The sequence below is a fragment of the Danio aesculapii genome, chromosome 23, assembly GCF_903798145.1.
Source record: "Danio aesculapii chromosome 23, fDanAes4.1, whole genome shotgun sequence".
Lineage (NCBI taxonomy): Eukaryota > Metazoa > Chordata > Actinopteri > Cypriniformes > Danionidae > Danio > Danio aesculapii.
In genome coordinates this window covers 15,818,652-15,837,535 of record NC_079457.1, presented here as the reverse complement: position 1 = coordinate 15,837,535, position 18,884 = coordinate 15,818,652, and the positions used below count along the sequence as shown (strand labels likewise).

The 18,884-nt window shown below is 32.9% G+C and overlaps 1 protein-coding gene across 1 annotated transcript; it reads left to right on the top strand.

Annotated features, from left to right (window-relative positions):
* The first annotated feature begins 243 nt into the window (after positions 1–243).
* Positions 244–16,246, top strand: si:ch211-66i15.5 (L-rhamnose-binding lectin CSL1). Its single transcript, XM_056449601.1, has 17 exons — positions 244–353; positions 434–457; positions 780–836; positions 986–1,121; positions 1,917–2,026; positions 2,150–2,194; positions 3,759–3,879; positions 4,133–4,230; positions 6,969–7,031; positions 8,320–8,343; positions 8,739–8,795; positions 8,887–9,022; positions 9,113–9,222; positions 11,596–11,640; positions 12,949–13,069; positions 14,300–14,409; positions 16,131–16,246. The coding sequence occupies exons 1-16, from the start codon at positions 323–325 to the stop codon at positions 14,403–14,405; spliced, it is 1,284 nt and encodes a 427-aa protein (XP_056305576.1). The 5' UTR covers positions 244–322; the 3' UTR covers positions 14,406–14,409; positions 16,131–16,246.
* Positions 16,247–18,884: the final 2,638 nt, after the last annotated feature.

The window sequence follows — 18,884 nt, the reverse complement described above, 5'->3', positions numbered from 1 at the left end:
TTGTAGTTGATAATAGTATCACGAGTATCATTTTCAATTGGTTTATATGCATTGTATTATCCTTGGAACGTAATTAAAAGTGACACGTAGCATGTTATTGATGAACTGGAGTGAATTAACAGCTCTCTCTTTGAAATAATAAACTGAATTTCCTCATTGCTCATCTAAAGTAAACAAGAGTTTCCTTTCCAAAGAATTTCCTTATAACACTCATTCGTTATCAACAGTAAACAGATAATGATTTATAAAGTCTGTTATAAATACCATGCGCTCACATGTCTAGAAAGAATTCCAGAATTATCCCTCCATCCACACATTCAACATGTTGGTGCACAAGCTGAGCCTGATCATTTGTAAGTACTGCTTTACAACCAATTCATGTTTATTCATTTGAATTTTCTGTTTTAACTTGTTTCTGTTTGTTTGATTTCAGTGATGCTGTTGCTGTGTCACCATGGTGAGGCAACATATTCATTCATAATATCTCTTGAACTTAAAAGGACTTTCAAGTATACACTCAAAAAAAAAAAATGACATGTTCAAACTACTTATCTAAAATGAGTTGCAACAACACAACTCTTAAGTTTTTTTTGTTTGGGACAACCTAATCGTTTTATGTTCAATCCATTTAAATTTCTAAAAATGATTAAGTTAAACTTAATCGATTTGTGTTGGGACAACATGAAGGAATCGTGTAGAGCACTTTTTTTACAATGTAGCCTATAGATCAATGTTATTTTTATTACAAGTCATTTTACCCTCTTCTCACATACCTGCAGGTGTAGATGCAAAAAGAACAGTCATCTGTGAAGGAGGATCTGCACACCTCGGCTGTGGTAAGCAATGCATTCATTGAAGTAATATATTTTAGCTCTGTGTAAGCAATGGAAAATGATTAATAAATTTGGACTTTTTCTTTTGGTCAGAAAACAATCAATGAACTCCCCCAAATTGTGTATTTGTTTATTTCTTTTTAATATGTCAGATTTGGGATTCATAAAAGTCATTAAAGCCAACTTTGGACGGACGGATCGTACAACATGCATTAGTGGGAGACCCTCAAATCAGATCAGCAATGTACACTGCTTCAGACAGTCATCCCTCCATACAGTGTCAGCTCGGTATGAGATGGGGGGTGGGGGTGGGGGGGAAGGCTTGATTATCAGAAAGTTACATATTAAAAAAAAAAAAAATCTTAAAATCTAATCTTAAAAGGTTAGATCACCCAAAAGTTAAATGTGTTAATAATTACTCACCCTCATGTTGTTCTAATCCTGTAAAACTTTTATTCATCTTCAGAACACAAATTAAGCTATTTTAGATGAAATCCTGGAGCTCTCTGACCCTCCATAGACAGCAATGGCCACTAAATATTCAAGAGTTCAGAAAAAGAACGAAAACATCAAAATATTTCATGTGATTTTAGCGGTTTAACTGTATCAAGAACACTTTTCTGTGGCAAAAAAGCTGAAAACCTTTCTTCAGCCTCAGATAATGGTGTGTGTTTACTATGATGTAATACAACACGTGTTGTTTTGCTGATTAATGGCAATATGCCGTACCGCCCGTAGTAAATGCGCACCATGACAACCTGATGCGAGAGAGAAGATATAAGCGAACAGATGTAGTTACTGTTTTATGGTGCACAAAAGTGTTCATAGAGCTTCACATGATTAAAGTTAAACCACTGAAGTCACATGGAATGTTTTGACAATGTTTTTGGTTCCTTTTCTGGACTTTGAATGTCTCAGGACCATTGGTGGATGAGGAAGCTCTCAGATTTCATCTTGTGTACCAAAAATAAATGAATGTCTAAGGGGATTGGTATAATATGAGCGTGAGTAATTAATGACCAAACTTTTATTTCTTGATGAACTAACCCTTTAAGTACCTCTTCCCGTCTGTTTATATTTCAGGTGTGATGGAAGGAAAAGCTGTTCAGTTCCTGCAGTGAACTCTGTTTTCTCTGATCCTTGTTTTGGGACTTATAAATTCCTGGATATTACGTATGACTGCATCCCATCAAGTAAGCAGGTTGCTTTACATACAATTTCCATTGTAAATCTAGTTAAATCTACATTATCTACCTTTTTATATATCCAATAACAGTCAATATTACTAATCTCTGTTCTCCCCAAAATAATTCTAGAAAGAAGTATAACCTGTGAAAATACCCAAAGTGTAATTGTTTGTGGTAAGATTCTGTTTTTTATTTCTATGCTGTGACCATAGCAATATTGCTTTCTTTTTGTAATCCATGGGAGTCTTTTAACTTATGAACATGTCTGCATATAATTTTCCAGTACATTTTTAAAGAAAAAATATTCTCAAAAGCTATTCCAGTAAGTATTATTTACCTGATTAATAGCCCATTTATCTTATAACTACAGGAATTAAGTCACATATTGATGTCAATTAATTTTAATATTAATATAACTCACAGAGAGAGAAATGCAACTACATATTTGTACTATCCTTCAAAAGAAAAATAAAACATCTGCCCTGATCTTGGGTTAATATCTGATTTAATTATTAACCGGAAATGGGCCTGGTCAGTTTCATTTAAATATTTAATTCTATTTATACAGTTGAATATTTAATTTTTTTAACCGATATTAATGACTTGTGTTGCTTTTTTGCTTAAAAAAAAGAGAAAAAATTGTGAACTTGCTTATTCTGTCAGTACAAAGTTTTAAAATATATTTAATTATTATATAGATTTGAAATATATACCCTGAAAGATGCCATTTTCTGAAGCAAATGTTACAAAGGCTTAAAACTCATTATTAATGTTTTTACATTTTACATACAAACAAACAAAATTGGAACAATTCACCTCCCATATTTAATTTTATTAATGTAAAATCCTTGACATGCATAAGATACACAAATTACTCAGTACCTCATTACAGAGTAATTGTGTGTTTTACATTTCAATTAAAAACATTTACAGTGCTCAGCATATATGAGTACACCCCATTTCAAGAATTGAACATTTTTATCCATTTCTCTGTGACTATAGGTCATATATTTAGGTGCATTTGAACAAAACAGATTTATTAAACAGATATATTTATTAAAACAATGTTTAGTCACAGAACGTCTTTAAAAATAGGAAGATAATACATTTAAATTCATGCTAAATATTGGGGAAAAAATTACAAAATTTCAACAAAACTTTAGAAATGTTTTGTTTCTCTTGTATTTAGCTCATTGAATTTTTTATTTATTTACATTTTTTCCCTAACATATAAATTCGGGTGTACTAATTTTGGACCATTATCATGAGTTATTTTGTTAGATAAGCTCCAGATTTGGCTTCAGTACTGACTAATCTAATGTATATGCACAAATATAGTACTGTAAAGCATCCTAAAGGAAATATTAATTTGAATGAGAAATTTGTGAGGGGTGTACTCATATATGCTGAGCACTGTACATGTATTAATTCAGCAGATGCGTATAACAAAAAAATTGGTGGCTTATTTTGCTCCAGTGGAAATATTTTGAGCTAAAACTGTGATTCCTGTTGAATCACATTATAAAAGTTAACAAACATACACAGGCAAATTTAAAATGAATACAGTGGCTTCTGGTTATACACCGAGGTTTTAAAAGAAATGACCAGTCTGTGCAATTACCTTTAATCCACAGCCTCGCCACATGGTACTGGAATCTGAAACAGATTAATTAATGACTTTACACACTTAAAAGCAAACCAATGCTCATCATCATTGCCTGTTTTCATGTTTCTAAAGATTCTGGTGTTATATTGGTTCATTATGCCAACTATGGACGCCGAGATCTCTCAATCTGCCCTCATAAATTGGCAAAGACACCAAACTGCTTCTCTCCTCAGACCAGCAGCCTGCGCTCCAGGTACAGCAGAAAAACATTTACTCATAAAAGTCTCATAAACTTTTTTTACACTATTTTCTAAACAATAAAGAATCATAAAGAGCAATGCATATTTTGGCAGTCATTATCCTGTATATTGCACAGCTAATTTATCACATTAATCCAAACATAATAATAGCTATGTTAGACAAATATGTGCTGCTCTTAAATTAAAAAGACAAGCTATTTACCGTAAAAGAAAAGTATTCATCTTGTTGTTGTTTTACCTCATCAGATGCAATGGGAAGAAGTCCTGTTCTCTGAGTGCTTCGAATTCTCTCTACTCTGATCCATGTCCTGGTGTCAATAAGTATCTGGAAGTGACATACAGCTGTGCATAATTTAGCAATTTAACATGTTTTGTGTATCTTTTAATACGAATTGTTCTCTATAGATGTTTATAGCTGATACTCTTGGTTTGAGAATTGATTAAATGTTTATCTTGTCTGTTCCCTGTGTAGTTCTGTAATAAAGGACTTTTATTTTGAATAGTTTTACTTCATTTCCTGTGTTAAGTTGCTGGGTTTAATTGCACATTTTACAGTAGTACCGGCTATGTTGTTATGTTAAACTTGATAAACTCTTAAAAATAGTGCAACAAAATTGATTTTAGCAAGAAGCACAGTGGCAGGCCCTCAAATACTTCATGTTAACTAATCTGATATAATACAGTGAAACCATCCCACAAACTACGGCTATAGAGGTTAAAACGTTTTGTTGTTTAAAGCTGTCAGTTGCATTAAAATTGGAGACTGAATTAAAAATTGAAGAAATGTTAAAACACTCAAACACAAAACCATAAAGTTTGAAGACAGTACCCTGAAACAGCGAATAGAAAAACAGCAGAACAGACTTGTTCAATGATAAATGTGTGAATACAATATGATGAATGTATGGTTTCCATTACTAAATCCAACACATAAAATGCTTCTCTAAGCTGTCTAATGAGTCAATCATTTAGCACAACTTGTTTTCACAACATGTAGTCAATCAAGACTTTGTTAAAACACATTTTCCATTCCTTTTGAAGAATTTCAACAAGTTCTAAAAGCTCTACCAAAAGTAAAAGCTGGGTAAAACCTATTAAGTGTAAAAAAGTCACTTTAGGAGTAAATGATTTTAGAAAATATGTCATCTTTTTGTATTAATAATTTAATTTGTGTTTTTCAAACCTCTTTATTTTCTGTATTATTCATCAAAAAAACACACGCACGCACGCACACACACACACACACACACACACACATCAATATAGTACGGTAAACACAATATTTTTTATTCAAAGATCAACTCAATTATAGTTTCATCTGTGATTTTTCCCCCAATCCTTGATTTTTTTTAAACAAGTTCACTTGCAGTACAAATAAAAAACAGTGTGCACCTAACGTTTAGTGTTAAACTCACCGTACACTTAAAAGTATACCTCAATATACTAAAATGTGGGCCAATTTAGTCCATACTACAAATAGATGTTAGTTTATTACTAGATGAAGTATACAGTATACTTCTAAAAATGAACTAAAATAATACTTCTTTTACTTCCGCACTTAAGTAAAAGATAAACATAACTTTAGTAATGTGTTATAGGCCATACGTAGGTATATATAAAACTGCAATAGTAGCTTATTCTTTGTCATACACCTTTGTTTTGTGAGCTGTTCAATCATATACACACACAAAAATAAATGCTGGATTCCACACAATGGATTTGTGTTGGTCATCATGACGGAATTAAGTGCACTTATTAGTTTTTACAAATTTAAGTGGATTGAGCATAAAACAATTAGGTCATATCATTTAGGAACTGTGTTGTTTCAGCTTATTTTTAAAGAAGTCATTTTAAATAACATTATTTAAGTTTACTAATGACTTGTTTGCTGTGGCTGATGATGGGAAACTCACAGGTCCTATTTTTCTTGATTTGTCCAAAGCTTTTGAATAAGTTGATCGATATTTACTTTTAGACAAGCTTCGTGCTACTGGTCTATCTGTAAATGCAATTATGTGTTTTAACGAATATTTGCATAACAGAAAACAATGTGTAGTATTAAAAGGGTTTAACTTAGATTCAAGAAAGAGGTGTTCCACAGGGTTTAATATTAGGACCACTTCATTTCTCTATTTATGTTAATAATTTACCATTCATTTTCAATAAGTGAAGTGTTCTCCTTAATGCTGATGATATCTTACAAATTCAGTTGTCCCTTCAGTATAATGTTAATCTCTTATTAAAGTCTTACATTATGATTTTTGGTTCCAGACATAAACTTAAATCAAAAAGTTACTCCTATTCTGTATTACAGTATGTAATGACGGTATTTCTTTGAGTAAAGTTGATACAATTTAAGTGTGGCTTGATTCTGAACTTTCCTTTATATCACATATTTATCATATTGTGAGTAAAGTCAACCTTGGAATTAGTACCTTAGATCTGTCTAAGCATTGTTTTTCATTTAGTGTTCGCAAGAAACTTGCTCTTCAACTTATTTCCAATTTTTGATTATTGTGATATTATTTATCAGACTGCATTGAAATGAGATCTTGCTTCTTATAAATATATAAGGAGTATATATATTATATATAAATATATGTAAATATGTAATAAAAATTTTATACATTTCAATTTATATTTAAATGTATTCATTTTAAGTATCCTTATTATTTACAACAGCATTTTATATTTTTTCCTTAAATTATCAAGACATTCTGTTCAGACTTATTTTTTGTTCCTTGTTTTAAAAAAATCTATTGGTAAAAGAGCTTTTATGTTTAAGGGTCCAAAAGATTGGAATAATTTACCTGCTAACATTCATTCCATTGCATCAACGCATTTTAAATATCAGCAATCAAAGATCACAAAACTAAATCGGTACAGTAAATATGACAAAGTCCAGCGTGCTGATAATTGTAGCACCTCAACAGGTCAACAAACATATTTTCTTAAGAAACCATAAAATCACACGAGTTGCACGTTTTTGATTTGGAGCCAAACAGACTTTGACATCAAGCTTGACACACATCAGTGACAATAAACTGTTCATTTTTATTCCCGAGCTAAAATTGATAAATAGTGAGGTTACTTCCTCATTTCAAACATATCACCATGCTGCTGCAAAAAATACACTGGATCTCCTGTAAGTCTGTTTATTTAGTTAAGTTTTATTTATTGAAGTATGCATTTCATTTAAAAAAGCTTCATTTAAAATCACTTCATAGGTTTGTTAATTTTAAATAAAAAGAGAAAACCTTTAAAATTTCTCAGTTTGAGTAGATTTTACAGGGAAATACAATTTTTTGCCATTTTCATGAATTTGACTACACTGTTAACAATTGTTTTAAATGACACAATAATTAACAGTAATATGAACTGTTTTACTTTATGACAGTTATGCAGAATGTTACTGTATTGTAAAGTTGGAAAAACAGTAGGAATACAGAAAAAACAGAAATACAGTAAAAGAAAAAGAGCTTAAAACTTGGCCAATCATGGGAAATATGGTAGTTTACAGTAAATAGAAAGTAGCAAATACAGTAAATACTGAGCTTTAAACTTGGCCAATCACGGGAAACTTGCTAATTTACAGTAAATAGAAAGTAGTAAATACAGTAAATACTGAGTTTAAAACTTAGCCAATCATGGGAAATACAGTAATTTACAGTAAATAGAAAGTAGTAAATACAGTAAATATTGAGCTTAAACTTAAACTTAGCCAATCATGGGAAATACAGTAATTTACAGTAATTAGAAAGTAGTAAATACAGTAAATACTGAGCTTAAAACTTAGCCAATCATGGGAAATACAGTAACTTACAGTAAATAGAAAGTAGTAAATACAGTAAATATTGAGCTTAAACTTAAACTTAGCCAATCATGGAAAATACAGTAATTTACAGTAAATAGAAAGTAGTAAATACTGAGCTTAAAACTTAGCCAATCATGGGAAATATTGTAATTTACAGTAAATAGAAAGTAGTAAATACTGAGCTTACAACTTAGCCAATCATGGGAAATACTGTAATTTACAGTAAATAGAAAGTAGTAAATACAGTAAATACTGTAAAAATGTAAAAATACAGTTTTACAGTATAATGAACAATGATTACTATTATTTATTATTATTGTTATTATTATTATTATTATTATTATTATTATTGTATGAAAATATATCACAGGTACTAAAATACTGTAAATTTAACAGTAAAGATAAACAATGCTGCAAATACATGTACAGCAAGTGTAGCAACTACAGCAAACAGTATTTTTGCTGTAGATTTGATTTACAGTAAATTGCTGGCAAACTAAGTTACTGTAAATTTTACAGGAAATTGTTAACAGTATATAGCAATTTGTGTGTGAAAATTATTTCTATTATTTTCCATGTAGATGTTTTAAACTAAATATTTTATTTTGGATTTTTTCAGTGATTATTTTACTGTGCCGACAAGGTAAGGCTTTAATGAGCTGTTTTACCTATATAATAATACAATACAATCTTAAAAATATAGCACAAAATGACCTTTTAAAGCGATTGTTCACCCAAAAATGAAAATTATCTCATTATTTTTATTTTGAGCTTCTTTCCTCTGTTGAACACAAAAGAAGATATTTTGAAAAATGCTGGAACCCATTGACTTGCATAGAAAATAAAATGACTATGTCAGCGGGTGCCAGATACCAGCATTTTTTGAAATATCTTCTTTTGTGTTCAACAAAATTAAAAAACTCTAATAGGTTTTGAACAAGTAAAGCGTGAGTAAATGACAGAAGTTTCATTTTTGGGTGAACTGTCCCTTTAAATAAGTTACTTACAATACATAATAAACAGCTTTTCTTTCTCCAGGCATTGAAATGAAACGATATTTTACCTGTGAAGGAGGCTCTGTTCAACTGGGCTGTGGTAAGCAATTCATCTACATTCATACACAGTGTGCTAAAACTTTAAAATCATTCATTTGATAAGTTTTGTTCTGAATGATACTGTATGTCAGATTGGGGATACATAAAGGTGGTCACAGCTAACTATGGGCGAACCGACCGCACAACATGCTCCTCTGGAAGATCGGCTCGAGAGCTTTCAAACGTCCACTGCTTCCATGAAACATCAGTCCAGATGATGGCCAACCGGTAATCACTTCTGCAAGAGCAAAAGAAACTACAGAACAATATCATAAGTAATATCTTACATCATATTTTGTCAAACTGATTCGATCATAGATGTGACGGAAGAAAGAGCTGCTCTGTTCCTGCAGCTGACTCGGTTTTCTCTGACCCCTGTGCTGGGACTTATAAATATCTGGATGTGTCCTACTTGTGTCTTCCAGTCAGTAAGTAGATATTTCAATATATTCTTTCACTCAGTTAGAAGTTGAGGAATATGGTAAACAAAACTTTAATATAGTTTCATATAAGTGATTTATTAAGATGTAGGTTATTCCTGTGACAACAAGGTTACATTTTGGGCATCATTACTCTAGGATTACGTGTCACATTTTCCTTCAATAATTATTAAATATATATATGAATATATTTATTCATTCATTCATTTTCTTTTCGGCTCAGGGGAATAAACCACCAACTTATCCAGCATATGTTTTACACTGCAGATGCCATTCCAGCTGCAACCCAACACCAGTAAATTACCTGTAAATTATATGTATATATATGTATAATTATTAAATATATATGATTAATACCACACAAGTAGCAGTGTGATGTGGCTGTATATCGGCACTGGTTATATACATATACATATGTATATACAGCCACATTGCACAGCTAAGAGTGTGATATTGCGTTTAATTAACAGTTCTACGGCATAATCGAGTATATAAAAAAAGAAAAATCAAACACGGAGAGTCTAAAAACCCTTTTGTAAGGGGAACTACTTTCTTTCGCCATTCATTCACATCTGACGTCAGAACAGCAGAAATTATTGCTCATTCACTAACGTCACTTTAGAGCTAGTATTTGAATGATTCTCTAGCATAATGTCTAAAGTGATGACAAAACAGGTGATTTTGCTGTTACTGGCAAAGTATCGCATGGCCATCAGCCAATCAGATTCAAGAACCAGACAGGACTGTTGTATAAATAAATATACAGTTGACGTCAGAATTATTCGCCCCCCTTTGAATTTATTTTTATTTTTTAAATATTTCCCAAATGACGTTCAACAGAGCAATGAAGTTTTCACAGTATGTCTGATAATATTTTTTCTTCTGGAGAAAGTCTTATTTGTTTTACTTCAGCTAGAATAAAGCCAGATTTAATTTTTTTAAGGTAATTATTAGCCCCTTTAAGCTATATCTTTTTCTGATAGTCTACAGAACAAACCATCCTTATACAATAACTTGCCTAATTACCCTATCCTGCCTTGTTAACCTAATTAACCTAGTTAAGTCTTTAAATGTCACTTTAAGAAGTGTCTTGAAAAATATCTCGTCAAATATTAAGTACTGTCATCATGGCAAAGATAAAAGAAATCAGTGATTAGAAATTAGTTATTAAAACTAGTATGTTTAGAAATATGTTGAAAAAAATTAAACATAAATTGGGGAAAATATAAATCAGGGGGGCTAATAATTCTGACTTATATATATATATATATAAAATTAATGTTGACAACACTTCTGCTATATTTGTATGGAAACCCATATGTTTTTTTTTTCCAAGATTCTCTGATTAAAAAGAAGCATATCTTGCTGAATGATTGATGTTTACATAAAAAATAATAATAAATAAATGTATTATTTAGTTATTTATCTACTTATTTAAAATGTCCTATTGAGATACAATATCTCTTCTACCAGAGTCCTGGACAAGGCAGGCAGCATAGGACAGAGTTAAAAAAATTAAATAAAAAATACATAGACACACACAAAAATAGTATAAACCATAATCAATTATTAAAACGTGCACTGTAAATAAAATACAAATCAAAACCTGGAATTTGTGATTATTTAAATCCCATTCAATTAAGGATGATAATGATCTAATGGCTGAAATAATAAAAAACAGCTATTAAAATAAGTGCACAGTTTCAGTCGAATTACTTTTTTGAAAGTAAAAATGACAGCAAATCAGAATTCATCTTGTTTTTTTTAAGACCTTGAGCATTTTAAGTGGCAGACTATAACAACTGCATAATGTCATATAAAGAGTATAATTATGTATAAGTAGTAAGAGTTGGGGGCGGCACGATGGCTCAGTGGATAGCACTGTCGCCTCACAGCAAGAAGGTTGCTAGTATGAGTCCCTGGGCCAGTTGGCGTTTCTCTGTGGAGTTTGCATGTTCTCCCCGTGATCACGTAGGTTTCCTCCTGGGTGCTATGGTTTCCTTCACAGTTCAAAGATATGCGGTATAGGTGAATTGGGTAAACTAAATTGGCCATAGTATATGAGTATGTGTGTGAATGTGACAGGGTATGCGTGTTTCCCATTACTGGGTTGTGGCTGGAAGGGCATCCGCTGCGTAAAACATATGCTGGAATATTCAGCGGTTCATTCCGCTGTGGCAACCTCTGATAAATCAGAGACTAAGCCAATAGAAAATGAATGAATAGTAAAGGTTGGGTTCCAGAATATAGTTTATTCATTATTATTATTATTATTATTGTTATCTTATTTTTGGTCGTTTTATCGTTATCTTATTCATTATTACTGACTAATACTCTTTTAACTGTCTGACCTAATTCTAGGAAGAAGTGTCACCTGTGAAGGAAGCCAAGGTCTCATTGACTGTGGTAAGATTATTATTTTTTAAAAATATTTATAAGGTAAATAGGTGAAATAAATAAATAGATAAATAAAAGGACATTTTTATATAGGTAATATAAGGTAACAACAACAACAACAACAACAACAACAACAACAACTACAACTACTACTACTACTACAACAACTAATAATAATAATACTATTACTACTACTACTAATAATAATAATAAATGCTGGAACCCATTGACTTGCATTGAAAAAACCCTATTGACCCAATGCAAGTCAATAGATGCCAACTATACCAGCATACCAAAGAAAAGAACTCTAATAAGGTTTTAAACAAGTAAAGATTAAGTAAACGACAGAATTCAAATTTTTGGGTGAATTGTCCCTTTAAATAAGCTATAATATTATAATATAAAACAAAAATAAATACTACTACTTATAATAACAACATGGCATAGCAATCAGCTGTAATAATTGTGCCTGCTTCCCACTATTTTGTGCTGTTGCTAACTGAAACAGGTTGTTTGCTAAAAGTTTTGCTGAAAAAGTTACATTGGATAAAGGCATAGGTGTCAAACTCAATTTCTTGGAGGGTCGCAACTCTGCAGTTTTACTCCAACTCTAATCAAACACATCTTATCCTACTAATGAAGGTGTTCCTGACTCTTTTGAACAGATTAAAAAACAAGACTCAAGCTGCGGTCACACTAGAGATTGAGCATGCGACATTCTGTACTATGGTGCTACAAAAAGGGGTGAGATTAAACAAGATCATTTGACATTTAAAAAAATAATAAATAAAAAAAAAATAAATAAATAAATCGAGCGATTGGTCCATATTTTACATTTCTGTCCAGAGACGTCATGTTTTGATCCTCGATTGGTGTCACGCAGTCAAGTGATGCGGTTTCACAGGTCAGAGTTCACCAAGCTTGAACTCTGCAACGCAGCGAACTGCGAAAGTTGTCGCACAAACTTGCGTTTCCGGTCTGACGTATTCACGTGCATATGAATTGAAAGTCTATGGAGAGAAAAGTCCAGTGTGACCGCAGCTTAAGGTCCTATGCTAATGAGGGAGAAATCGTAACTAATGGGCAGGATTTTTCCCCCTCTGAAGACATGTACAAAGACAGAACATCAATCAAAGTGTTTCTGCAGACTGTTTTTATCAAGTGTGATTATAAAAAATAAAGTTAATACATTTTTACCATTAGAAGCTGGGTATATTCACAGATACCCCACATTCCCACCCCTTATAGAAGTGACTTTTGCATAATAGGTCTTCTTTAAAGCTAACGTGCATCAATTCACTGTGTATGTATTTAAAGGTAATGCTGTGATTTGGATTCACCATGCTAATTATGGACGCCGGGATCTAGTAACCTGCCCTCACAAATTAGCAACTTCATCAGACTGTTACTGTCCTCAGACCAGCAGCCTGCGCTCCAGGTACAGCAGAAAAACACCATCTACAGCAGGCATGTCCAAGCTCGGTCCTGGAGGGCCGGTGTCCTGCAAAGTTTAGTTTCAACCCCAATCAGACACACCTGGGCTAGCTAATCAAGCTCTTACTGGGCTTTCTACAAACATCCTTGCAGGTGTTTTGGGGCAAGTTGGAGCTAAAATCTGCAGGACACCGGCCCTCCAGGACCGAGTTTGGACACCCCTGATCTACAGTCACAGAGAACAAACAGAAACTTTCACTTACATTGGAAGTCAGAATTATTAAACCCCCCTTGATTTTTTTTTTTTTTTTTATATCTCCCAAATGATGTTTAACAGAGCAAGGAAATTTTCACAGCATGTCTGATAATATTTTTTCTTCTGGAGAAAGTCTTATTTGTTTTATTTTGGCTAGAATAAAAGCAGTTTTTAATTTTTTAAAAACCATTTTAAGGACAAAAGTTTTAGCCCCTTTGAGTTATATCTTTTTTTCAATAGTCTACAGAACAAACCATCGTTACACAATAACTTGCCTAATTACCCTAACCTGCCTAGTTAACCTAATTAACCTAGTTAAGCCTTTAAATGACACTTTAAGCTGTATAGAAGTGTCTTGAAAAATATATAGTCTAATATTATTTACTGTCATCATGGCAAAGATAAAAGAAATCAGTTATTAGAAATCAGTTATTTAAACTGTTGTGTTTAGAAATGTGTTGAGAAAATGTTCTCTCCGTTAAACAGAAATTGGGGAAAAAAATAAACAGGGGGCTAATAATTCTGACTTCAACTGTATATTCAAGTTTATTTTGTATAGCACTTTATTGTTTCAAAGCAGCTTTACAAAAGGTGCAGATTATTATAATATTACAATCAAATTAGTTACCATAACCTTAATTAATTAACAAGTAACTAATAGCTTTAAAGAGTTAAAGTTATTATAGATTACCTGCAGTTAAATAGTATACATGTGATGTTTATGTTTACATGTTCAATGTAGTGTGAACATTATGCAAATATTATTACAATATGCAAAAGAATTACATGCATAAACAAGATCTGTCAATCATTCTGCAAATGATTAAACAGCTACTTTAAAATATACACAATAAAAAGAAAAGTCTGCAGAGTCATGAAACGTCAGATGTGTTGACAATTACAAACATTTATGACACAAATAATAAATCATATTTTTAAAATCTGTATTAAATTTAGTTTTTTTTTCCCCCTCATCAGCTGCAATGGAAAGAAGACTTGCCATTTAAATGCCTCAAATTCTGTCTTCACCAATCAATGCCCGGATGTGCATAAATACTTAGAAGTGACCTACAGCTGCGTATAATACTGTAAGTATCCTGACACATCTATTCTAGATCCTTTACATGGCATTTAAATGAAAACAGACTCTATAAAAGAGGCAAATATATAATAATAACAACATATAGTCGCTGACAAACGTGATTATCATTGCTGTAGTTACAGTTATTGTTACAGTACAGTTTTATTAAAAAACATATGGATTCATATTTGATATTAACCATTAACATATTGAAACAAAATGCAAAGTAATATAATTTAAAATAACATATAATACAATTTCCATATGGAATGCAGGTATTGTTACAGCTTAGGTTTATGTAATGCGTGCTACTATTGATGTATAAAATGTAAAGTGTACATCTTTTAGTTCATTATCCAGTAACAATTGGGATTTTCTTTTTTGGGACAACTTAATTGTTTTATGTTTGAGCCACCTGAATTTGTGAACTTCATCGATTATTGTTAGGCAACGTGAATGGATTGTGTCAAACCCTGCATTTTTCAGTAAACAGTGTCTGAACCAAGCGGCAACCTCCCGCTCTCCCTCGGGAGGCCAATACGGAAGTAACTGAAACTGCAATTCATCAAAATTCCGCTAGTCCTGGCTCCATAATAGAGCAAAGTGCAATTGAGCCCACTGTTAGAATGGCCAACTTTACAGCAGAAAAAAAGGTGTTTACAGCCTGGTACAAAGAACGATTTTGGTTCATATAGCTATTATTACCCTCCATGACAACTGTGAGGGGGGTGAATTTTTTTATAACTCCTCCATTTCCTTTATTTTAGGTTATATTAAGTTTGCATAATTAAGGGCGTGGCCACTTGAGTGACAGCTAGGTCTCGCTGGTCGCCGTCACTTCACCTCAGCTGAATCCGGCAGATTAGCCACTGATCTCGGCATATTCATCGTATTTTTGTGTTGTTTTATGTGGCTTTACACAGTCAGCTGCCTTTTGGACTTATTTCTTACAATTATCACATGATATGGGATGCTGTGTGCATTTAATTGTGCTCACAAACCGTTCACGTGGCCTCCGTTTCCCATGTGAGTAAAGTTATATACTTGTATACTATCTCTATAAATGTATTTGTTTTATTTAAGATCATTTATCATTCATATTTTTCTTTAGACCCGTAAAGCACTCCAGAATCTGTCAGATTGATTAGTTGTAGGCTCTAGAACAGTCATCTGAAGCGTTGTCATACAGTGTTGTGCTGGATTTCATCAATAGTATTGCATTTACTAACACACACTATATCTGAAGTGTTTGGAAGTAATTCGCGTTTTCCTCCTGTAGAAAAACGTCATAAGAGCAATGTTTAGTGGCTCAATGTATTACTACAATGTTTTTGAAAGTCTAATCACTTTACTGATATAGTGTACAGCCAAGCACATGTGGTCAGAACACAAACGAGTCGCAGTTAATAAAGTATTAAGCGTTTCTCCCAAAGTAAAGTCTGTCTGACAGGTCTAAGCAAAGTGCCAGCAGGTGTCTGTAGCTCCGCCCACTCTCCGCCTCTTTGCCCTTGTTTGGTATCCCGCCGTGGTTGCGATGACGCGCGAACAAAATGGCGACGGTTGGCCGCGCCTACTTGTGGCTTCTTTTGCGCTCTTCAGAAACCTATGGGTGACGTCACGGATACTACGTCCATATAATTTACAGTCTATGGTCTGAACACAAACACTATATACACACGCATGACATCTAGCGGCTCTTTATGGTATTGTAATCATTGCTGTTCACAGGAGAGATGGCTACACATTTCACACAACTGGAAGGCGTGGGAATTCAACGTTTGAAACGATCAAAGGAGAATCTGTTTTGAAAGGAATTGTTGTGTTCATCTGTAAAGTTTGTAAAAATAACTGTATTCATATTATTGTACAATAAAATATCCACTTTTTGTATTATGCTACCGATTCATTTAAATAATTATATACCCAGAATAAGATTATTAATCGTCATAATGATTTCAAAATCTGTATAAGATCTGTATTCAGATCAAGGGTCTTTATTTTTCTGAAACAATGAAAACTGTAATTTACCATTGTATTTTACCATGTTACTGCTGAATTACTGAGAAACTCTAAATTATTAGCACTCCTATGAAAATTTATTTCTTTATGTAATGTTTAACAGAGCAAGGACATTTTCAAAGTATTTCCTATTATATTTTTCTTCTGCCCAAAGTCCTGTTTCCTATTTGTCCTATTTCTTTTAGTTTAAATACAAAGATTTAAAAAATAGTCAAAACTGCTAAGGTCATTATTATTTGCCCTCTTAAAAAAATCATTATCTTTTTGAATGGCTACAGAACAAACCAGTTATAAGAATTTAGTTATTAATTTAAATAAATTGGGAAACTGAATTTTAATTTGAATAATTAATTCAATGAAATTAGAAGAACATGTATTTTTAGATTTCCAATAATTAACATATAGAAATGAATGGAATTTTTATCAAATCCTATGGTTTTAACTCACTGATGTTCAAAAACAGCCCCCAATTTATTTATTTATACAAAACCACAGGGATTTTATTATTCATTCATTTTTCTTTGGCTTAGTCCTTTAATTAATCAGGGGTCGCCACAGCGGAGTGAACCACCAACTTATCCAGCATATGTTTTACGCAGCGGATGCCCTTCCAGCTGCAACCCATCCCTGGAAAACATCCATACACACTCATCCACTACAGACAATTTAGCCTACCCAATTCACCTATATTACATGTCTTTGGACTTGTGGGGGAAACTGGAGCACCCGGAGGAAAGATTTTACGATTCAGAAAGTTATTTTTACTTGTATACATTTTCACTTTCAAAGAAAAAGTTAATTAATGTATTAATTAATACACTTCAGTGCTAAAAATACTCAATTTACTAATAGACTGAACGTATTTCACACAGGAATAAAATACAGATAATTCAATTAAAGACGTTTCTATTTGCAATCATATCACAGGCCATAATTACAGTCAAAAAGAATTGATTATATGTGTTATAAGTGTCATGAGTGTTATTAGGTACACCTGTCCAACTGCTCATTAACGCAAATTTCTAATCAGCCTATCACGTGGTAGCAACTCAATGCATAAAATGCAAGACGATCTGCTGCAGTTCAAACTGAGCATCAGAATGGGGAAGAAATTAAAGGTGATTAGGGTTAGGGTTAGATGGCAGACAGGCTGGTCTGAGTATTTCAGAAACTGCTGATCTACTAGGATTTTCACGCACAACCATCTCTAGGGTTTACAGAGAATGGTCTGAAAAAGAGAAAATATCCAGTGAGCGGCAGTTCTGTGGACGCAAATGCCTTGTTGATGCCAGAGGTCAGAGGAGAATGTCTCAATTCCTTCTGCGACATTTGGCATCAACATCATGAAAGCATGGATCCATCCTGCCTTGTATCAACGGCTCAGGCTGGTGGTGGTGGTGTAATGGTGTGGGGGATATTTTCTTTGCACACTTTGGCCCCATTATTACCAATTAAGCATCATGTCAACGCCAACCTGGTACTAGTAAGGTGTACCTAATAAAGTGGCCGGTGAGTGCATGTATCTATTATAGGTCAAAACAGATCCAAAGCAGAGTGTTGAACATTTTATGTAATAATAACAACATTTTTTTAAAATCTCCATCGTCGTCATCAGTCCTTCATTGTAACCGATTTCAAATGGTGCTAGAAACCCCAAAAGACTCTGAACACCAAAAGAAATCGGTCAACCTTGGGTAGAGGACACAGGTCTTGAAGTCAAAAGAGAGACAAAAGTTTTTACAGAGTGTAAAATGCAGTAAAAAAGTGCTGCATTTCTCACCCCAAGAACACTGATTTCAAATGGTGCTAGATTCATTTGATCAGCACTCTAAAACACCACTTGAAACCAGCTTCCAGGAGGAGACGAAATGATGGCCAAATCCGACAAATACAATATACAACTGACAGAGGTTTTCCACTGCGTTGAAAAAATAGATGTTGAAAGAAACTTTTTCTACTTCTCCTCTAGTACAGTACACAGCCGGCAGTTGCAGCTTGTGGATTTAGCAGAGCTGTCAGAGAATCTGGTACCTGGAAACCAAAAGAACTGAATGCAAAGAGATTTTTCTGAGCTGTAAATGCCATGTGACGAATCCCTCTGAAGCTGCGAGAAAATTACATCCTGACAATGCTGACAAGAACAAGCCCTTACTTATAACAGCAGATATTAACAGCAGCAGTGAGGCACAATTTCAGGACGTTTGATGCTTTATTTATGATTTAAAATGAAGAGTGTTTAATAAAATAATGTCAATAACAGTCATATTTATAAAAAAATCTTTAACATTTGACAATATAATGACATTTTAAATCATTTTAACTATGTTTTTTATGCCTGAATAATAGGTGAGGCAAAATATCAGGACATTTGACGCTTTTACGTGCCTTGTAAAATAGTAACATTTATTTATGATGTAAAATGAAGAGTGTGTAATAAAACGATATTCAACAGTCATATATATA

Coding starts and splice junctions, on each gene's coding strand:
- si:ch211-66i15.5 (XM_056449601.1), top strand. CDS start 323: ATGTTGGTGCACAAGCTGAGCCTGATCATTT. Junction 2,195..3,758: donor CCAAAGTGTAATTGTTTGTG/GTAAGATTCTGT, acceptor ATGTTTCTAAAG/ATTCTGGTGTTATATTGGTT. Junction 3,880..4,132: donor ACCAGCAGCCTGCGCTCCAG/GTACAGCAGAAA, acceptor TTACCTCATCAG/ATGCAATGGGAAGAAGTCCT.